Source organism: Acinonyx jubatus, chromosome D4, assembly GCF_027475565.1.
Source record: "Acinonyx jubatus isolate Ajub_Pintada_27869175 chromosome D4, VMU_Ajub_asm_v1.0, whole genome shotgun sequence".
NCBI lineage: Eukaryota > Metazoa > Chordata > Mammalia > Carnivora > Felidae > Acinonyx > Acinonyx jubatus.
Window position 1 is genome coordinate 38,418,439 of NC_069391.1, and position 22,255 is coordinate 38,440,693.

Here is a 22,255-nt window from a genome sequence, read left to right on the forward strand (position 1 = left end):
CAAGCACATCTATTTATAATGGGTGCTCAATAAATATTTGGAGAATAAATGAATGTATGTTGAGCACACATATCTACAGTGAAATTCCCATAGCTGTTCTCAGCCACTGAAGCTCTGTCAGCACCGGAATTTACAGCATTTACAGTGTCAATAGCCATTGTTTTATTTAAGGGTGGAGAAGAGAGGCCGTAAGGCACAGGCTGCTGGGCAGATGTTCAGGGTGGTGACTGGGGCCTGTGCACAAGGCCCACCCACATAGATCTGCACATCCACAGGATAACTCTGCCTGTGAACAGGGAAAAAACACTCCTCTGTCGCCCACTTTCTCAGGACATGGTCAGTCCTACTGCAGGGGAACAAAGGGGCTCTGTGACCCACAAACATCCTTCAGCCTCACAGAGCTGGAAGAATTCTCCCACACATTGTCTGTTTAGTCACCAATTTCTACTAATCCTTTAAGACAGACCGTAAAGGTTACCTTCTCTGAGAAGCCCTTCTTCAAGACTGGTATTCAGGACTCTTAGTTGAAAGCACCAGAAAACAAATTCCAAAGAGATTGTTAAAATAGAAAATTTATTGGCAGGATGTTGAGTTACCCCATGTAACTTTGGGACATTCGAGGGCAGTTGGACTTCAGGAGCTCAAACACAACCTGGAATTACTCTATCTTTCTCTCTCTCTCTCTCTCTCTTTTTTTAATGTTCATTTATTTATTTTGAGAGAGAGAGTGTGAGAGTGGGGAGGGGCAGAAAGAAAGGGAGAGAATCCCAAGCAGGCTCCACACTGTCAGCACAGAGCCCAACATGGGGCTTGAACCCACAAACTGTGAGATCATGACCTGAGCCAAAATCAAGAGTCGGTCACTCAACCGACTGAGCCACTCAGGTGCTCTTTTTTTTTTTTTCAACTTTTTTTAATGTTTAGTTTTGAGAGAGAGTGTGAGCAAGGGAGGGATAGAGAGGGGGACAGAGGATCTGAAGTGGGCTCTGCACTGACAGCAGCAAACCGGATGCAGGGCTTGAACTCATGAACTGTGAGATCATGACCTCAGCTGAAGTTGGAGGCTCAACCTACTGAGCCACCCAAGTGCCCCATATCTCTTTCTTGGCATGATGGTATCATTCTGTCAATCCTATTTCTTCCACAAAGTAGGAAACATGGCTGTCAGCAACCCTGATTTCATACATCTTACAGCTTCACTACCAGAGAGGAAATGCTTGTTGTTCCCTTATTTCAGTTCAAAAAATCCTGGAGAAGAATCTTGGCCAATCAGTAATGGCCAGGGCAGCAGTGTCGCATGCCACAGATAAGGCCTTTAGGGGCCCAGAGTTAGGTTTCCAGAGACAGGGCCAAGTGTTCACTTGGTGGCGAATGAGGTGTTTCTTCCAGTGTGGTGCCTGGTACCTGGCACGTTGTTCAGGCATAATCTTTGTGATTCCTTATCATGTGTGGAGGCCTGGCAGGGGGAGGATCAACAAGGGGAAGCTTGGCTGAGAAGCTGTATCAATTGAGTGTAAGAGGGACTCCCCACTTAGAGCATAAGCTTAGATATCACCAATATTTACACTTCTATAGTAAGTGAACTGATTTTCAGCTTAGCATATAGCCAACCAGATAATAATTTTTCCTAGTTTTATTGTGCCAGCGTGGCCAAGAGACTACATTTTAGCCAATAGGATGTAAATAGACTGTGTGCATCTTATTGGAAGTGTCTTCAGAGGCAGTAGAGTGCCCTTCTCTACCTCTCTGTGGACTGGAATGTAGACATGATGGCTGGCATTGGAGCAGCTGTCTTGTACATTGAAGAGGAAACTGATGATGGCAGAGTAACAATATTTAAGGAACATGAAGTTAGCATACCACAAAGGTCTATGTGCGAGAGAAATTAACTATTTAAGCCACTGTTTTTTGGCTTTTGGTTTCTCACAGCCAAACATAATACTGCGTCCCTCCTATGTAGGAGAGGAGCAAAAGTTTCTGTTAACAATAGCAGTAGTAGGCCCATAGGTAACCTCCCAGTCCCTGCCACCTGCAAATCTATCAGCAACAGTTCCTGTCTGTGTCCCCATTTCAGTTGTCTGGGGAATGTTGGTTCCTGCCTTTCCTGCCCCCACTTTCTTCCCAGTATGTTTTCCCATAGCACATTTCCCACTCTCTCTGCCTACCCTAAAGGAAGAATCTGGGTCCATGTGACACTGCTTCTACTGGTCAGGCCCCTCTCCACACTCTTTTCCTCTGCCACCATTCTCAAGTGGCTCCTTCTTTGGCTCAAAAGAGGGTATATTTGACATGGACCACAGGCTGGGGGCTGGGGAGGGGGGGATTTCTGGATGCTGTGTGTTTTCATGGGCCATTGTATAGGTCCATGTGTGCTGTGTGTGACTGGAGTTGTGTCCAATGCCAACATATTTAAGTCAGAATGGATGGTGACCAAAAGAACAGAGCAGGGTCTGGAAGTCATCTTCCTGTGGGTGACCAGGGTACAAGGGGACACTCAAAGGCTTGGGGCAGCTATTTTTAACTATTATAGAACTAGGTCAATATTTTAACAAGTAGCTCAGATATATTGTGTATACTACCTAAATATCAGCCATGGTGGTATCAGCCTGTGTGTGAGTGTGTGTGTGTGTGTGTGTGTGTGTGTGTGTGTGTAAGACTTGGGGTACTGGTACAGCCCAAGGAGAAGGCTCTGAGGGGTGTAGGACTCTCCCAAAGTCATATCCTCAGGCAGTGGTAGATGGTACACACATCCCTTAAGTTCTCGACCTTAGGGACAAGCAGGCTGGGGCAGATAAGTGCGCTGGGGACAGGGGCTGACCTCCACAAGAGGGCCAAAGATACTTGGGACCTCTGGCGGGGACACATGACAGCATTGAGGAGCATTAGAGTGATGGAGAAGACATTAGATTCAGAGTAGGGAGGTCAGGGCAAAATCCCCCCACATACATTCACCCACCACTGCCACCACCCACCTCACCAAAGTCGTCAAAGATACTGGCCCATTTGGTTGAGTTGGGCTGGATCTTTTATTTTATGTCATATCCTCCATCCTCTCCACTCTTCTTTAGCCTGAAGCTTCTTGGCTTAAGAGGCTGCTATGGGGTCAGCATTTGCCATCCTTCACAATCTGGATGTCCTGTTTGGTTTTCCTAGGATCAAAGGAGACAAAGATGAGGCCATCTCCTCAGGGACTGGAGCATACCCTTCAGGGACCCTGCCTGGCCCCGTCTATCAAGACACCCTGCTGAGATATCTCTCCCCCAACCCCCCACCCAGTGCAGGTGCAGGGCAGGTCCTAGGGGTCCCTGGACACATCCCTTTATAGGTTTTCCTTCTTGTACACCCTCCCCCAGGAGATCTGAGCTTCCTGGGATTTTGTCTACTACTGTATACTGATGGCTGCTGAATCTGTCTCCAGCCCTGACTCTGCCTTGAACTCTAGCCATACCTCCACCAGGCTGCCCCAGAGGCTCAACTGTCCACAGACCTCATTGCCCCACAAACCGCCTTGATCCCCACTGCCTCCCATCTAAGGACATTGTTCTGCTGCTCTCTTGCCCCTCTGTCCAGAGCGCTATAGCTTCTGAAGACTATCTTCCATGATCCTGCTTAGCTCTGGCCCAGCTCAAGGGTTTTGGGGTCTTTTTAAGTTTATTTATTTTGAGAGAGAGTGGGGAGTGAGTGCGAGTGGGGAGAAGCAGAGAGAGAGGGTGAGGGGAGAAGCAGAGAGAGAGGGCGAGAGAGAATCCGAAGCAGGCTCTGCACCAGCAGAGCAGAGCCCAATGCAGGGCCCAATCCCACAAACTATGAGATCATGACCTGAGCCAAAATCAAGAGTTGGATGTTTAACCAACTGAGCTACCCAGGCGCCCCTCAAGGGTTTTATTAATGAAGAAAGGAGACAAATAGGTGATCAGACATACCAAGGTCATATTCAGGCCCTTCTCACCTCTCAAGGCTCATTTCTTGCCTCTTCCCACTCTCCTTTAAGCTTTATACTCCAGTGTATCCAATTTCTTATATTTTCTCAAATACAAACTTTTCTTTCCCTTCTAGATCTTTCCAAACCCAATTCACTACTTGGAGTTGCCTTTCCTTGTTCCTTCTTTTTCCAAGCTAATTTCAACTTATCTTTCAGAACTGAGCTGGGAAGTCATCCCTGCCCTTGTCCTTGCCCTGCACTCACAGTACCCTGGGTGCCCCCACCTGAGCCTTGAGGATTCTATACCACACAGTTGGCTAACCATTAGCGTGGCTTCCCCCTTGGGCTGACCATATGCCCCAGAAGGCCAGGGATGCTGTCTAGCTTATGCCCTGGTATATCCCCAGTGCCTAGCATGTAGTAGGTGCTCAATAAATGATTGTTGGCTGGAGGAATAAATGAAGTCAGTCAGGGACAGAACAAGGGAAGGGACCCAGGGTTTCTGCAACGCCCTCCCCAACCCCCTGCCAGCTGAGGTTTTGTGCTCAGAGCCGTGTGCCTTCTTTGAAACACACTTGTGCTTGTTCTATTGGGGGCAGTGTCAGAGGAGTCAGGCCAAGGTGTGTGAAGGAAAAGGCAAGTCAAGTCTTGCTTCTTTCAGACCTGCATGCACCAGACATGGGGCAAGCCGAGGGGAAGATGTGCGGTGGACTTACAGCCGAGTCAAGCAGAGCTGGCATTCACTGTCATATGTAACCCCATCAGTGCCACAGACCGGGATGGATGTCTGGGAACAGATTGGAGATTCCGCCATGTGCTCACAGATGGGCTGTGGAAGAGAGGAAGGGAAGGAGGGCACTCAAGGATTCAGAGGCAGTGAGGAGGGACCCAGGGACTCTGCTTGGAGTCATGGGCTCCAGGGGAGAGCCAGATTCAAGATGGCCCCACTGTTGGTCCAGGGAGCATGAAACTAACCGCTCACAGCCCCTTGGCATGTTTGCTTATGTGTGCGTGCATGACTAAGTGTGTGTCTGTGTCTGCTGAGCCCAAGTCTGTTGGCAACCATGCGTTTGTCTGTGTCTGTATGTGAGGAGTGAGTTTATGCCCTCAAGCTCCTGGGGATGGGTTCCCACTCTTCAGAGGGCCTAACTAGAACCTCTGCTGCTGGTCCCAGTGAGGACCCCAGGAGACAGAACAATCCAGCAGTCCCAGGGGGCTCCTCCTCACTGAGGGCCCCCCAACTCACTCTGGCCTACATGACCCATCAGACCTCTGGTGTGGGAAGGCTGGAAAAATGAGACAGGGCTTGGGATGGGAGCGTGGGACAGGACAGGGTGAGAGAGGCAGTGCCATGCAACAGTGATGAGATCTGGAGCCTGAGTTCTGCACTGATTAACTGTGTAAATTTGACTGAGCCGTTTCTACTCTTTAGGCCTTAGTTTTCCTCATCTGCAAAAACTGTAAATAAATATAGTATTCTTCTCATATAGGGTTAATTGAAATAATGTGTGTAAAGTACTTGGTTCCTTGGCACAATAATAAGCCTGGGTTCTGGTGGGCTGACAGTGTGAACTTGCTGAGGCTGCTGGATGGGAAGGTGGCTTTGAGCCTCCTTGTTCACCTACATGAAGGGTGGGTTGGGGGATCTCAAGGAGGCCCGCACCACTGCCTTGGGATCCCTGGGGACATCAGACCCAGGGCCAAGGTAGAATCAGGGTTCAGAGACAATTTGGTGTCTGTCCCCTGCAGTGAAGAGATGGATGATGGAGTGTGATTGGGGAGGTTGGTCACACCAGGGGGCCAAGGGGCCAGGGGGCCTCTGGCCTGAACCCTACAGCCTGCCCCATCTGCACTACACAAAGCAGAGAGTGCACTCAGTCCTGCTGAGCCTGGGCAGGGGATCTCACTGCTGGCAGGGACGTTGGAGACCAGGTTGGGGCAGATCTCTTGAGGTCCTTGAAAGCAAGTTTGGGACCTTGGCAAAGGGGCTGGGCCAGCTCAGCCTGGAAGGGCTAACCTGGGGAGCATGCAGGCTCAGGAGGCCATGCTGGCCACCTCGGAGCCATCTTGAGTTGTCTGAGCAAGAGTATAAAGAAGAAAAATGGTGGTTGCCTAGCATGGATACGGAAGCGAGGCCAGAACGACAGCCCTGGAGCCAAAACTACAAGCGGCTGCCTTACCATTCTTGAGAAAGTGAACTTTCCCTCCACGGACACTGGCACTTCTGAAAGGCAAAAATGCAAGAGTTAGGTGATAATGGCTCTAGGCAGGAGGTCTGGGGTCTGAGGACTGCTTCAGGAGACCTGTTCCAGCCACTACCCAGTCTGCAATTCGCAAGGAAAAGTACTGAGTCACCAGACAGTGGGGCTCCCAGAAAGCTGATGTGACCTTGGGTTGCTAGCACAGAGACAGGAAATCTAGAGTTAGGGAGGTGATGCTCCGACCTGTTCCTTATTTGTCAGATCCCACTAGGATTGTTAAATCCCATATAATAATAAAAATAGTTCAGTTACTATGTACCAGGCATCGAGAATACATGATCTTAATTAACTAGTCTTCACATCTCTATCACTATTATGCAACAAGGAGGAGAGGAAAGGAGGCTGTGGTAGATGCTGTGGTCTGCTACCCAGATCCCACCTGCAGGACTAAGGTGCTCATTTCCTCAGCTGCCAGGAGTATTGGCCACTCCTGGCAAGTCCCTTGCTAGGAATTACCCTCAGAGAACAGAGCTGCCTCACCCGTGTTTGCATCCCCGACCCAGGAATAGCCCACATCCAATGACAGGTTGGTGTTTGTACAATGGCCGGAACCCCTCATCTCTATTCAAAACAATGTGGAGGAGCCACCCCAGCTTGAAAGCTCCCTGTAAGATTGTTGGGGGCCTCTGTTGCACAGCATCACAACTTTCCTCATCCCTCATGGGTGTACCCCCATGAGCACGCCCCAAGACACGGCATGCCTGTCTGAGTCTGCTTCCTGGGGAACTTGCCCAACCTAGGGAAGAGGCTCAGAAGGTAAAGCAACACAGATTGTTGAGGGCAGAGCTGGGATTGCACACAGGTCTGTCACTTCCCAGCCTGTTCTTGTCTCATACACGGTTGTGCCACCCAACCATCCATGGTCTAGGTGCACTGCCTGCACACGAACAAACTGATATGACTGGAGAACATGACAGGTGCAAGGGGGAACGGAGCCATATCTAATGCCATAGGTGGAAGATAAGGTGTCTACATAAATTGGAGAAGGGCAGGATGCTTCCTGAAGTCTCTGAAGGACTGTCCTGGGGCCAAGGGAGAGACAAGCTCTTCTCAACCTCACAGTGCAGAACCCATTTGTGCAAGGAAACAGCAGGGAGGCAGGTTTGAGTTTCAGAATTTTCTCTCAGTGGAAACATACCTCAGTGAAGGATGCTGTTTCCAGAAGTGGAGAGTTCTCCATCACTGGAAGTGTGCCTAGCACTGTGGTTTTAGCTTTCCCTGAGGCTGCCATTTTAAGAGATTTCCAAGGTAGAGAGGGAGAAGGAAAGTGAGACAGAGTGACCCCTGATGTGCTGTTTAAGCATGGCGTTGGGGCAGCAAAATGCAAACCCAGCCTTGTCACCACAGTGCTCAAACCCTCCGTGATTATAAAACTAGAAATGAGAAGTTATCCAAATGTCCTTCAATAGCAGAATGGATAAACTATGATACACAATACAGTGGGATACAACTCAGCAATAAAACAGGAAAACAACTGATATATGCAACAACATAGCTCAATCTCAAAACACGCTGAGCGGAAGAAGCTAGACACAAGACTATATACTATATGGAAGAGGCACCTTGAGCCAAGGCGAAGGGCAGCCCGGGAATAAATACAACTTTAAAAAAAAAAAATTTTTTTTTTTTTGCATTTATTTATTTTTGAGAGACAGAGACAGTGTGAGCGGGGGGGGGGGGGGGCGGGCAGAGAGAGAGGGAGACACAGATTCATAAGCAGGCCGCAGGCTCCGAGCTGTCAGCACAGAGCTGGACGTGGGGCTTGAACCCATGAACCGTGAGATCATGACCTAAGCCGATGTCGGACACTTAACTGACTGAGCCACCCAGGCGCCCCAATAAATACAACTTTCTATGTGACTTTCTAGAACAGGCCAAACTAATTTATTGTGGAGGAAAAAAAACAGCAGTTGCCTCTGAGGGTAGGGTGGGGGAAGGGATTGACCAGCATGAGGGAAATTTCTGGGGTGCTGGAAATATTTTGTTTTGGTTTGTTTTAATTTTTATTTTAAGTGGGTTCCACACCCAACCTGGGGCTTGAACTCATGACCCTGAGATCAACAGTCACCTGCTCTATCAATTGAACCAGCCAGATGCCCCAGAAATGTTTTGTGTCTTGATAGGGGTTTGGGTTACACAGGTACATGCATTGTCAGAACTCGTTGAGTGATAACATTTGTTTGTTTCATGGTCCATAACTGTTAGGGGATGAAAAAGCATTAAAAATATATAAAGGCCTTCCACGGCTCCCTGCCAGGATCACTAAGCTCCTTCATCTTATGTTGAGGGCCCTGCGTGAGCCCTCACAAACTCCCTCCTGGACTCACTTCCTAGTACACCTCTCCATGTTCCTATGCCCCAGCTATTCCTTGCTGCCCATTCTTCCAGGACAGGCTCTGCTCTGGCTTATGCTGTGTCCCTCTACCTGAGATGTCCTTATCACCCTTCTACTGATTCTACCTTCGTTTCAAGGCTCAGACGCTACTTCCCTGGGAAGCCTTCCCTCATGTCTCCCAGAGTTCCCTGGGCAGACCTGGATTAAGGCTTCTGTTTTTGTCCATTTGGGCTGCTATAACAAAAATACCACAAAGTGGGTGTCTTCTAAACAACAAACATTTATTTCTCACAGTTCTGGAGGCTGGGAAGTCTAAGGTCACAGAACTGGCAGATTTGGTGTCTGGCAAGGGCCCTCTTCTTGGTTCATAGCTGGCGCCTACTTACCGTGTCCCCACATGGTAGAAGGGGTGAGGGAGCTCTCCGGGGTCTCTTTTGGAGGGCACTAATCCCATTCATGAGGGCTGTACCCTCAGGATCTAGTCATCTCACGAGAGTCCCACCTCCCAAATAGCATCACCTTGGTAGTTAGGATTTCAACATATAAATTTTGGGGGCCACAAATATTCAGACCACAAATAGTAGCTTCTATCATGACAGTCCTGCCTCCCTATGACCTGAGCTCCTTGGGGCTCCTATGGTTCTGCCCCCATGTGTCAATGACCCGCCACATAGTGGGTGTTCAGGAATTGGAAGTTACACTGACTCTCAGGCTGCCCTGGACTCCCATCCTCATTCAGCCCAGGCAGGAATCTGAAAGGACACAAGGATTCTCTTCAGGGCAGGCCTCCTCAGTGTTCCTAACGGGAGAACTGCTCAGAGAATGGCTGCCAGGTTGGGAGTAAGCAGGCTATGCTGGGCCAGAGCCCCCAGACCCATTCTCTGTTGCCCCAGCCCCTAGGCATATGTCCCCAGCAAGGGGAATGGGTGTGGGACTGGCCATGAGGTTGGTGGCCTTCCAGGAGGGTCCTAAGAAATCTCCCTGCTTCCGTCTTTAGTCTATTCTCAACACAGCAACTGGAGTGATTCTTATAACACACAACTCTGCTCGAAACCCTTCGGGGCCTCCTGTTTGTCTCACAGGGAAAGCCCCGTTCTCACATTAGCCTTCAAGGCCTTACCCAGTATAGTTCCCCGTTGCCTCTATCATCTCCTTCCTTGCTGCTCTGCACCCTGCCTCTCATTCCTTTCCAGCCACAATGGCCTCCTTGCCGTACCTCAAACACTCCAGGTGTGCTCCTACCTCAGGGCCTTTGCAGTGCCTGTTCCCTCTGTCTGGGACCTCTTCTCCCAGATATCCACATGGCTCAACCCCTTGCCAGCTTCCAGCCTTGCTCTTAGAACGCCCCTGATTTAACATTGCAGCCCCCTCCCTCATGCTGCCCAATATGTTTTCTTTATCCTTTATCGCCTTCTAACATTGCACCTATCTTGTTTATTGTCTATTCCCCTCCATCCTACCCCACTGGATTTCTGCTCCATCAGGGAAGTTCTCTTTCTGTTTGCTCACTGATATGTCTTAAGGGCCCAGGACAATGCCTGATACACAGCAGGTGTGAGACCGCAGAGGGGCTCCAGGGCCTGAGGAGACCCCACTCCAGCTGCATGTGTCTAGCCCGGGACAAGGGCTCCCCTGGGCTCACACAGCTGCGGTCTGTCCCACAAGCACAGCCTGTCACAGCAGATAGGAGCTCAGAGGACCCAAGCCAAGATTCCTTCAGCACCCACCACCTTGCAGCCAGAAGACTTACCTGCCTCTCCTGAGATAGGCCTGCTTCCTGCTGCCTCCCCAATCTCTCACCAAGTAGTTGCTCAGAGAAACTTTGAACCAGGACAACTTCCTACGCTATAGCTGGAGAAACAGAGGCCCTAAGAGAGGAGGGATTTTTGCAATTCTGGGGCCAGAGTCAGGATTTGAACCCAGGTTTCTTCTAGCCCAGGACTTTTCCCACCACAGTAGAGGTACAGAAAGAGGGTATATGCAGAAAATTGAGGCCTCACAGGTGCTCCAGGTCCTGTCTCTGCCCCCACAAGCTCATCTACCATTACCAAGCCACAGAGAATCCAGGCTCTGTCCACTCACCCCTGTCCACAATGAGGAGGGCGGCCATGGCCAGGGCAACCACCCACAGGCGGACAGCCATGCTGATCCTGGACTGACTGGTCCAGGCTGGCTGGGGCCTGAGCCAGGGGGATGATCGGAGACTATTTATAGGGCTGATCCCCACCCTTATCTGGAGCCAGATGGAGAGGCAGAAGCGTCATCCAGAGAATATCTGCACCCTGACATCAGAGATATTGAACCTGTGGTGGCCTGGAGCTGTGCCTACGTGGCTGGCAGATTTCCAGAGTGAAGGAAAGTTTGGACAACCTACAAAGCTAACACCAGTCTGAGGGCTGGAGTGAGAGGGAGAGGGAAATTGAAGTAGAAAAACAGAGAGAAACCGAGTCAGAGAGAGAGAGGGAGAAGGACAGACAGGCAGATCAGAAGGACACATAAAAAGAAAAGCAGCCACTGAAAGGTGAAGAGGCAGAGAAGAGGGGCTGGAGCCTTGGGTTCCTTTGCTGGTGTTGCACTAACCAACTTTGTGATCTCAGAAAAGACACTTTCATTAACTGGGACTGAGTTTACCCATGCACAAAATGAGGATGGCAGTTCTGACTCTGTCTCCCTCCTGGGGCTGCTGTGAAGAGGGGAGTGGGGACAGCAGATGGGAAAACATTTTTGCAGAGGATGAAGTGGGGTGTAAATAGAAATAGAGATGTTCTTGGGGCGCCTGGGTGGCTCAGTCGGTTGGGCGTCCGACTTTGGCTCAAGTCATGACCTCATGGTTGGTGAGTTTGAGCCCTGCGTCCGCCTCTATGCTGACAGCTCAGAGCCTGGAGCCTGCTTCGGATTCTGTGTCTCCCTCTCTCTCCACCCCTCCCTGGCTTGCACTCTGTTTCTCTCTCAAAAATAAAAGTTAAAATAGATTTAAAAAAAGGTTCTTTTTATTTCTTTCCTCTCCCTCCCCCACCATGAAAGGGCATAATTGACACAGTGGGGGTGGGGGGGGAAGCAAAATAAAACATAAAGAAGATACACTCATGCCTTTCATGTATTATATTCCATTTGCAGTTTAATGGGTTAAACCCATGGTTTAATGGGTTTTAATGGGTTAAAACAGACCAGATTCTTTTCAAGAAAAATCAGTATCTAAAACTCCCCCATACTTATACAATATACATGAATGAGATGTTTGGTTATCTGCTTTCAAAGAATTTCTGATTTACAGAACAGAATAATGAAATGTTATTATATATTCACTTTTCTAATTAATTTAGATCTGTGATTTTTAGCTCCATCGACAGATTCAATTTCCCTGGGAAGAATTTAAAACTAAAGATGCTGAGCCTCTTTCCAAAATGAATCAAAGTTTCAATGTTTTTTAAAATATTCTTTTTATTTTGAAACATTTCAAGCTTACAGATAAGTTGTAAGAAAGTTACATGACCCAATGGGAAGGATTCTTCTTCAAGAATAGCCCCTTTGGGGACTCCAGGCAGCCAGACAGTCACCCCTACAGACTGATAAGAGGTCCCAGATCTGCAGCCACGCCCAGCCTCAGGTCGGTGACTCAGCTTCAAGATCTTCCTGCCCCTCCTCGGAGCTCACAGGTGCCTCTAAGCCAGGTGGTATCTATCCTTCCATTGTGTAACCAGGCAGAGCAAATATTTAAGGATGATTTCCTGTCCTAAGGCAAGAACATCTCATTAATGGGGAGGGGAGGTAACTTTAAGGTCACCTAGGTCTTGTCTACCATCCTCCACTCAGACCTTCCTACAGCAGCCCTGCCAGGAAGTCATTCATCCTCTAGGGAAGAGGGGCTCACTACCTACCAGCTTCATCATTGCATGGCCTGGAACTAAGTCCTTCCTCACACAAAAGGTCTGTTTCCCTGAAACTCCTTGGGGGAGTCCCAGCTCTGTCTCTAAGCCTCCTGCACCTACATGAACCCCAGTGAGCACCTCCGGGCTAAGCAGGTCCAACCCCTTGCAGGCACCCATCCTTCCACATGACGAAGCTCTTGAGCCTGTCTGCATTGCCTATCTGGTCCCCAGGTCTGTCTGCCAGTGATCCAGGTTAGAGTGAGAAGGGGACAGAGGGAAACAAAGGAGTTTGTCACCTCCCTTGTTTTTGGAACTTAGACCTTTATCAATATGGCAGGGAGGTCTGCTGCTGGTTCTAGCTGCTTCAAGGGACCAAGCGGCTTGAATTCTGCATCCTTTAAAGTTCAGAGTAAAATCAAGGGCAGCCTGATGCCCACCTACCATCCTCCCTGCCCAAAGTCTCTTTCCTCGGTCAAACACCTCTTGGATTCACTATAGTGATAAACTTCAAATCTGTCCTCCCACCCAAATATGAACCTGACCCCTATATCCAACCGCTATTGGACAGCACCCCTATGGATGTCAAGGTATCCAAGTAAACCTCATTCATTAATCCAGAATTCATCCATTCACTCAACAAGAGTTTAATAAGCAGCTAAGCTCCATGCTGGGTGTTTGGACACAGCAGAGAGTTAAGTCAGACACAATTCCTGCCCTCAAGCAGCTTGTCATGAGGCAGATAGGTGATTGGTACCAGAGCTTTATTGTTGCCAGTGAAGTAAATCTCACACATGAGATATGCTCAGTGCCTCTGGAGGATCCAAGACTGGCCTATCCATCTGGGAAGTCAGATAAGGCCAAGGGGTGAGTGGGTGGGGCAGGTTGTAACAGAGTGGAACAGTGTTGCAGACAGGAAACGGAATGTGTGAGGGCCCTGAGGCAGGAAGAAGCTTGGCACATCCAGGAAACAGAGAGGTCAATGCAGCTAAGGTGAGGTTAGTGAGTGGAGAGAGGCACCTGGTGAGTCTGAAATGGTCAGGGAGATCAGATCACTGCTTCTCACCCCGTATCCCCCTCCAGCAGTGGGGTCCTGAAGCTGACTCTGTGGCCTTGTTTGCCTTCCCACTGAGTCTATAGGTGCTGCTTCCTAAGTAGCTGTTGATCATATAAGCGAGAAGGAATGAGTCCTGCAGAGATTTGGGGGAAGAGTCAACCCAGAGGAGGAGCTGCAGGAAAAGGCCCTGGGACAGGAGCAAGTTTGGTATGCTAAGGAAGTAAATACCGAGGAGTGCATTATGGCTAGAGTAGAATGAACATGGAAATGAGTGGCAGAAGGAGAGGGCCAGCTCACCCTCAGGTCCCAGCCCAGACCAAATTGTTGGGTGAACTTGAGGGTATCCCTTCCTCCTTTTGGGCTTGTGCACGTGCTCCCGTCTGAAAATGAGCCTGCTGATCACCAGCCTGACTCCCAGGGCAGCTATAAGGACCCTGAAGAGGAGAGGTGAGATGTGTGCAGACACTATGATGCCAAGCTTGAGTGCAGATTCCTAGAAGTGGAGCAGAAGCAAAGCGCTAAAAGCCCTGTAAGCTGTACTTACACTACACAAGTGCTGGGATCAATACAATAAAGACAGAGATGCCCTGAGACTGGGCTCTGGCAGAGGAGCTGGTGGTTCCTCCATCTCTTCCCCAGGTCAGAGTGAGGGCTGGGACCTGTGCACTGGCCGAGCCCACACCTCTCAGCCTCTCCCAGCAGCCTTCCTGCTCACTGCTAAGTATTGGACTGATGCCAGAGAAAACAGCCTCTCCTCAATGACGACAATGAGGATCCATTAGGTCTGAATTACCAGCCCTGCTGGTGGGTGGAGGAAACAATGTCCTTGTTTGGTTTAAGGTGGATAAACTGAACTCAAGCAGGTCTTGGGCCTGCCAGATGGCACGGCCAACATGGCCAGCCTGCCCCTGGACCATCTTTCCTGGCCCCTCATCCCACATCCTGCTCCACCTTCCTCCAACCTCAAGTGCCCTCACTTGCCCATCTACCTGCATTAAGCACCCCAGGTATGGGCACTCTCCCCCAGGAGGCCTGGTCTGGACACAGCCAGCTCCACGGCCTGTCCTGTCCTGGGATCCTGAGCCATCTGACTCCATGTCCCAGGTCTGGCCACCCCCCATGCTGCCTGGTCCAAACTTCAGGGCCTCCACATGATGGCAGAAAAAAGGAAAGGGCACCCTTCTACTCCTTTAAAGAGAGATTTCATCTATTTTCTTGGGATCTGACTTCAAGGAGGACTCAGTGATGGCAATAGACTGAAGTCATACCTCCATGAGGACACCTGCCCTACTATTCAACAGACCCTTATTGAGTACCTGTTGTTGGGCACAAGTCATTGTTCCAGGTCCTGGGACCATAGAAATGAGGGATAAATGGATCTCTATGTTCAAGGAGCTTGCATTTCACAAGTAGTGGGGAGGTGGAATGGACACATGGGCACTGAACATTTATAACTTTATAAAGATATTTCTAAAATGCTGTGGTCAGGGCAGTGATGGAAATGGTGACAGAGATATCCCATGGACCTCTCACTAAATATGTCTAAAAGTAACTTTACTATCTCCTCTCTACCCAGAGATACCCCACCTCTCAGTGCCCCCATCCAGGTGGACAACACTACTACCATCCAGGTGCCCTTGGCAGACATGGGCATCCCCCATGAATGCGCCCTTCTTCATTCTTACTGATTTCATCTCCTTCTCCTCTTTCATATCTATCACCTCTTCTACATTTCCACTGCCATTGCTCTAGTTTGGCCTCTGTGACCTCTTGGCTTCATTGTCTCCCTGCTTCTGGTTTCACCTCCTCTAACTTGTCCTCCATACTTCTTCCAGAGCAATCTTTCTGAGATGCAGAAATGACCACATGATCCATCTGCTTAATATTATTCAATTATTATTAGTCCATTCAATTAAAATTATTTAATCTCAATTGACTTGAGGATGAAATCAAATTCATTGGCATGGCATGCACATTTTTCCATGACTGGGCCTTTGCTGACCTCTCTAACTTCATCTCTGGCCACTTAACCCTGAACTCCATCAGACAGAACCACCCACCATGCTCTTATTCCTCCAAGCCTTTGCTCATGCGGTGCCACTGCCCGGCATGCCCCTTCTACCACCTCCCTTGGGCTCTCTTCTGGGGCACTCAGCCCTCCCCAGTTTGGGCTCCTCATCTGCACAGAAATCTATCCCAGCAACACACGTAATGTCCCACGGCCTTTTCTTGCTTATGAGACTATGCTCTATATTTCCTTACAGAGAGGAATGGGTAGACATCCGGTTTACCTCATATCCCCAGTACTCTGTGCAGGGCCTGACACAAGTGTGTTGAGTCTATGACTACATCCAGAACTGAATGCAGCTTCAGGACAGCAAGGAGTGCAGTTCCAGGTTCTTTCACCTGGGCTCAAGGGCTTCAGAGTGTTCTGAGAACCAGGCTGGGCTCCAGTTGGCCCAGTGGGTCCAGCCACTGACCACTCTATGCTGTGTTCTTATGGGAACAGAGGTGGCACTCTATTCCAAGGATCACATTGTTCTAGTTCTTGGTCCACCTGTTGGGGCCCCAAAGAACTCAGCATCTCCTCCAAGATCTAGATGTGGTGCTTTATTCCAAAATCTGTCCCAAGTCCTTCCGTAGGACTCACAGATAGCAACTTCACTCCTGCCTTCTCTCTCAGTGTGTGCAATTCTGGCTTGATTATCATCATTGGGATCATAAGAGACCTGGTGATTTCAGGCCATGTGCCATTCAAGAACTTCCATTCACAGACATAGCTCAGAAGTCAAGTCTTCTGAGCTTACCTGTGAAAGAACTTAGGACAAAGTCTCATGAGACCTTCTTCTTGCTTCTTCCCCAGAGCTCTGATGGTCTTTAGAAAGAAGACTATAGGTTCTTATGTCCAGGTGCAATGTCACACCCCCCTCCTCCCAGACCACTGTTAATTCTGATAGGGTCCATGAGTCAGGAGTTGATACCAAGAAGCACTGGCAGGGGAGTCAGGATAAGTGAGGCAAGGGGGGAGGAGAACTAATAGTGCGTATGACTGAGGTTATGGTTGTGGGAAACCAGGCCTCAGTCCCAGCAGGGACGGATGGGACACTTTGTGGATCCCATTTCAGTTATCCTCACTGAGGGGTGAGGGAGCTGGAGTATATATGTACCAACTACCATCAGCCACTGATTGAGAACTGCTGGAGGGAGGTCCTTAACTCCCTGGCTCTAAGCAGCTGCCTCTCTCAGGTCTCAGAGCACACAAAGAAAGCCCCCAGACAAAGAATTGCAGGTGTTGTGGACGGAAATGCAGGTGTGCACAGGAACAGTGAGTGCCAAGAGATGTGGGTGGAGCACTGACAGAGTACACACTGTATAGTTCCACGTACATGAAGTTCTACAACAGGCAGGGCTTATTTATAGCGACGGAATCAGATCAGTGGCTGCTGGTAAGGTAACGTGTAGGGAGGATTTCCTGGGAAGGGCAGAAGGAACTTTCTGGAGTGATGGAAATATTCTCTATAGCATTTAAAGTGATAATTACACTGATGTACACAATTGTCAAAATTCGTGAGTTAGACACTTAATATCTGTGCATTTTATAGTATATAAATTCTATCTTTAAAAGACCTCAATTGAGGGGCTTCTGGGTGGCTCAGTCAGTTAAGCGTCCGACTTCGCCTCAGGTCATGATCTCAGAGTTCGTGAATTCGAGCCCCACGTCGGGCTCTGGGCTGACAGCTGAGAGCCTGGAAACTGCTTCGGATTCTGAGTCTCCCTCTCTCTCTGCCCCTCCCCCCACCTCTCAAAAATAAATAAACAACAAAAAACAAAACAAAACCTTAACTGAAACAGACCCATAAGTACAGAGAACAAACTGATGGCTACCAGAAGGAAGAGGTGTGAGGGGATGGACAAAATGGATGAAGCAGAGTGGGAGATACAGGCTCTCAGTTCTGGAATGAATAAATCACGTGGGCAAAAGGTATAGCATAGAGGGGCACCTGGCTGGCTCAGTTGGTGGAGTGTAGAACTCTTGATCTCAGGGCTGTGAGTTCGAGCCCCATGTGGGGTGTGGAAATTACTTAAAAATCAAAAATCTTGGGGCGCCTGTGTGGCTCAGGTAGGTTGAGCATCCAACCCTTGATTTCAGCTCAATGTCATGGTCTTGCAGTTTGTGAGATCAAGCCCTGCATCCGGCTCTGTGCTGACAGCATGGGGCCTGCTTGGGATTCTGTATCCTTCTCTCTCTGCCCCTACTCCGACCGTTCTTTCTCTCTCTCTCTCTCTCAAATAAATAAATAAACATTAAAAAATATTTTAAAAATAAAAAACCTTTAACTACAACAAAACTAAATAAAGGTATATCATAGGGAATATAGTCTATCATATTGTAATAGCACAGGGTGACACATGGTGACTACACTTGTGAGCATAGTGTAATGTACAGAGTTTTGGAATCACTATGTTGCACACCTGAAAATAATGTAACACTGTGTCAACTATACTTCAATAAAATAAAAAAAAATAAAGCTACGTTGTGATAGTACTACACACTCACTAAGATGGCTAAAACATAAAAAAACAGGCAGCATCAAGTATTGGCAAAGATTTGGAGCAAGTGGAATTCTTTAAAAACAAAACAAAACAAAACAACACCCCAAAGAAATCAACCGGAATTATGCCTCAATTTTTAACCACTACCACCAGGTGGCAGTGGTGCCCGATTCCTAAGCACTCAGCTGTAAAGTTTGTGTGACGACTAAGATTTGTGAATCATTCTATTTGTGAATGTTCTTGAAAGCATTGTTTTGTGGGCATGTATTTTTAATTTCAATCAATAGTATCGCGCTGGAGGTCTCTGTGTTCCTTACTCCCCCGCCCCCAACGTTCAGCACCATGTTTTAAGGATCTATTTACATTGTTGTGTGTATAGCTGGTTCATTGCGCCTCACTGCACCCAGCACGCTAACCATCACAAACAACTTTGTGATACAATACCCTCTTACATGTCTCTTCACGCACCTGTGCAAGAATTTCTTTAATTGCATAGACATGAGTCGGATCCTTCTCATCTCTACTCATAATATTTATTTATTTGTATCTTTTTATCTCCTACTTAGGAAATTCCCCCAAAATTCTTTGTGTTAAAGCAGCTTAATCTGAGCAACATCCTAAACTTTTAAATTAGGGAACATATTTGCTGTGAGGCATTTTATTTCTGTAGCTCCTTGCCAAACATGTCCCCTTGTTTGTGATGTGATTTAAGCTTACAAAATACTATTGTTGACTAAGATTTGGACCATCACATTGATGATCATGGATTTTCTTCTGCTAAATAGACTTTCCCCAATTCTTTATGGTAAAAGAGTTGAATTTAAGCAACATCTTAAATTAAAAAAAATTTTTTTAATGTTTATTTTTGACAGAGAGAGAGAGAGAGACAGAGTATGAGCGGAGTACGGGCAGAGAGAGAGGGAGACACAGAATCGGAAGCAGGCTCCAGGCTCTGAGCTGTCAGCACACAGCCCCATGTGGGGCTCAAACTCACAGACTGTGAGATCATGACCTGAGCCGAAGTTGGACGCTCAACCAACTGAACCATCCAGGCGCCCCACAACATCCTAAATTTTAAATTAAAGGTGAAATTTCAGAATAACATTTAAGGCAAGTTTTCTCAACAGTGGCACTATTTTGGCCTTCTAATTCTTTTTTTCTTTAATGTTTCTTGATTTATTTTGAAAGAGAGAGCGCATGCTAGTGGGGGAGGAGCAGAGAGAGAGAGGGAGAGAGAGAATCCCAAGCAGGCTCCATGCCCAGCACAGAGCCCGTTAAGGGGCTTGATTCCACAATCCTGAAATCATGGCCTGAGCCAAAATCAAGAGTTGGATGCTCAACTGACTGAGCAACAGAGGCGCCCCTTGAGCTTCTAATTCTTTGTTATAGGGGCTGTCCTGTGCCATGGAGGATGTTTAGCACCATCCCTGGTTGCTACCCACTAGATGCCAGTAGCACTTCTCCCCAGTTCTAACAACCAGAAGTGTCTGCAGACACTGGCAAATGTCCATCTAGTTGAGAACCACTGCTTTAAGGTAAGTGAACTCTGGGATTCACATGAGGCCTTTTTCTAGGTTCTTCCTTTCTTTTCTTCAGTTTAGTTCAGCCCTAATCTCAGGGACAGACTTGCTGTATGTGATCCCCCCCCTTTTTTTTTTACATTCACTAATTTTTGAGAGACAGAGAGAGACAGAGCACGAGTGAGGGAGGGGCAGAGATAGAAGGAGACACAGAATCTGAAGCAGGCTCCAGACTCCGAGCTGTCAGCACAGAGCCCGATGCAGGGCTTGAACTCACGAACCGTGAGATCATGACCTGAGCCGAAGTCAGACGCTTAACCAACTGAGCCACCCAGGCACCCTTTATGTGATCCCTTTTAAACTCCCCCCACCCCTTGCTTTCTGGCTGCACTAAAGCTCTTCCTGGAGATACTTACTGGAGCCCTTAGCCTCTTAGGGGACTGAGCTCCAAGCAGTCCTCTGAGTTCTCTTTTCTCTAGGTTTTCTGGCCTCCCCCTCAGCCGCTACAATGCATCAGAGCAGGAAGAGGAGGACCCCTCCCTGGGTTATCCAGAAGAGGAAGGAGAGCCCCACAGTGGCTTATAAGACCTTAAAAGACTGATGACTCAGTCTGAAAGGGGGACAGATAAGGTAGTCTCTCTTTTCAGCTCTCATATCCTCTTCTCATAAGGAGTTATTCTCTCTCTAGATCTCTTATGTAACTTAATTTTAATCTACAATCCTTGGGTGAAAACGCAGTGACAACTGTCTGCTACATTCCTCAGCACACCAGCTCTGCAAGATGCTTCTGAGAAAATCTCCTGTGGTCAAGTAAGGGAGGGTAATGCTGCCTCCTGGATCCCTCTCTTAGATACTGGCAACGACCATTTGTTTATTAAAGGCTTTGAGAAGCTTTTCAGATGACTATTTTTAATCCAGCATTTCCCAGATTGACTACAGAACCTTCCCACTCTCCCTCATCATTTAATAAATATCTATTAACACTCCTCAGAACTAGTGTTCCAAGGAACACAGTTTGGGAAATGTTGTCCTAGCTATTAACAACCTACATCTTTTATAAGTTGCCTTCAAAAGCCATTAATGTGTTCATTCATTTATTGAAAACTGTTGGGTATCCACTATGCGAGGTGTTAGGGCTGCAAAGATTACTTGTGCTAGCAATCACCAGGCTAGCAAGGGGACAGATGAGTCAGTCAGAAGATATGTCGGGGTGCCTGGGTGACTCAGTTGGTTGAATGACCGATTTCATGGTTCGTGAGTTCTAATCAGCTCACTGCTGTCTGCATGGAGCCCGCTTCGGATCATCTGTCTCCCTCTTTCTCTGCCCCTCCCCTGCTCGTGCTCTCTCTCTCAAAAATAAATAAATGTTAAAAAAAAAAGGGGGGGGGCGCCTGGGTGGCTCAGTCGGTTGGGCGTCCGACTTCAGCTCAGGTCATGATCTTGCGGTCTGTGAGTTCGAGCCCCGTATCGGGCTCTGGGCTGACAGCTCAGAGCCTGGAGCCTGTTTCGGACTCTGTGTCTCCCTCTCTCTCTGACCCTCCCCTGCTCATGCTGTGTCTCTCTCTGTCTCAAAAATAAATAAATGTTAAAAAAAAAATTAAAAAAAAAAAAGAAAAGATATGTTAAGGTTTGAGTCAGATGTTGGGGAGAAGATGAAACCCAGTGATTAATTCTGACACTGGAGTTCTGATAATCTTCACAGAACAAATAATACCTTACTAAACCTAGAATACAAGACTGGGTCCCTTACATCCTCACAATGTTAGGAGCTGGTTAGAAAGACAGAATCTTAGGCTTCACCTTAGAGTTACCAAGTCAGAACTTGGGCTTTACCAAGACCCCCAGGTACTTTACTTTTATACTTTACTGTTTGAGAAGCACGGCCTTAAAATGAGCACATGTTCTGATAAGAATGCAAACAGAACCCAAATGTATTATACTGAGTGATTTCTTGGCCAAAGGCTGACATAGCAGTCTCCAGGCCAGGCCAGACAGACGGACTAGGAAGGGAAGACTGGTACATCCAACAACTGTCCTCTCTTTTCTCCTTGTCCTCACCTAGCAATGACTGATTCAGTAGGTTAAGCTGCAGTTATGTACGTCATCAGGGAGCAAGAACAGATAATGAGGCCGTGCCTGTGGTCCTTCCTGCTTAGATGTCTCCCACGGCTGGGTAGACTTAATGGCTACGGTTGGAAAGAAGGGAATGAGCAGGGTTCAGAGGGGGAAGGGGCATTTCCCAGAGACACCATCTCTGCTCTGGACTAGGCAAATAGCCAGCTGCACAACCCAGTCCTCAGGGCTCTGTATGGAGAGCTTTTAGCTTTTTCCTCTTGATCCCCAACACTGGTAGATGGAGGAGGTACAGTGAGGATTTATGGCAGCCTGACCCATCAGGAAGCAAAGATGTTCCGAGTGAGTGCACCAGGAAGCTGAACAAGTCCAGGTTTAGGTTCTCATCCACCCTCCACTCCCCGGCTTTTTTAAAAGTTTATTTTTATTTATTTTGAGAGAGCTATATAGAGAGAGCAAGTGGGGGAGGGACAGAGAGAGGGAGACAGAATACCAAGCAGTCTCATGCACTGCCAGCACAGAGCCCACTGTGGGGCTCGAACTCACAAACCGTGAGATTATGACCTGAGCCGAAATTAAGTCAGATGTTTAACCAACTGAGCCACCCAGGCGGGCACACCCCTCCCCTCCCCCCTTTTTTCTTTTGATTCTCTTCTCCTCTTAACAG

At 48.2% G+C, this 22,255-nt stretch overlaps 1 protein-coding gene and 1 long non-coding RNA gene across 4 annotated transcripts in view; one reads left to right on the forward strand and one right to left on the reverse strand.

Annotated features, from left to right (window-relative positions):
• Positions 1–554: 554 nt before the first annotated feature.
• SPINK4 (serine peptidase inhibitor Kazal type 4) lies at positions 555–10,775 on the reverse strand. Of its 2 annotated transcripts, none has more exons than XM_053205007.1 (4): positions 10,601–10,775; positions 7,322–7,407; positions 6,103–6,146; positions 555–3,149 (listed from the first exon to the last, which is right to left on the reverse strand). In XM_053205007.1, the coding sequence occupies exons 1-4, from the start codon at positions 10,659–10,661 to the stop codon at positions 3,104–3,106; spliced, it is 237 nt and encodes a 78-aa protein (XP_053060982.1). In that variant the 5' UTR covers positions 10,662–10,775; the 3' UTR covers positions 555–3,103. The 2 variants fall into 2 exon arrangements, with proteins under 2 accessions (XP_053060982.1, XP_014928857.1); XM_015073371.3 differs by lacking the exon at positions 7,322–7,407 and adding an exon at positions 4,639–4,751 and having other exon boundaries at positions 892–3,149; positions 10,601–10,715.
• Positions 10,776–11,993: 1,218 nt separating this feature from the next.
• Positions 11,994–22,255, forward strand: part of LOC128312182 (uncharacterized) — a 50,099-nt gene continuing 39,837 nt past the window's right edge. For both annotated transcript variants that reach the window (XR_008291136.1, XR_008291137.1), the window contains exons 1-2: positions 11,994–12,125; positions 19,385–19,530. This is a non-coding gene — a long non-coding RNA (uncharacterized LOC128312182). The remainder of the gene's footprint in view (positions 12,126–19,384; positions 19,531–22,255) is intronic.

Excerpts from the sequence above, each read along its gene's own strand:
- SPINK4 (XM_015073371.3), bottom strand. The coding sequence starts at position 10,661 with ATGGCTGTCCGCCTGTGGGTGGTTGCCCTGGCCATGGCCGCCCTCCTC. Across the intron at positions 6,147-10,600 it reads CCTCCTCATTGTGGACAGGG|AAGTGCCAGTGTCCGTGGAG; the intron begins GTGAGTGGACAG and ends TTTGCCTTTCAG. Across the intron at positions 4,752-6,102 it reads AGTTCACTTTCTCAAGAATG|CCCATCTGTGAGCACATGGC; the intron begins GTAAGGCAGCCG and ends TCTCTTCCACAG.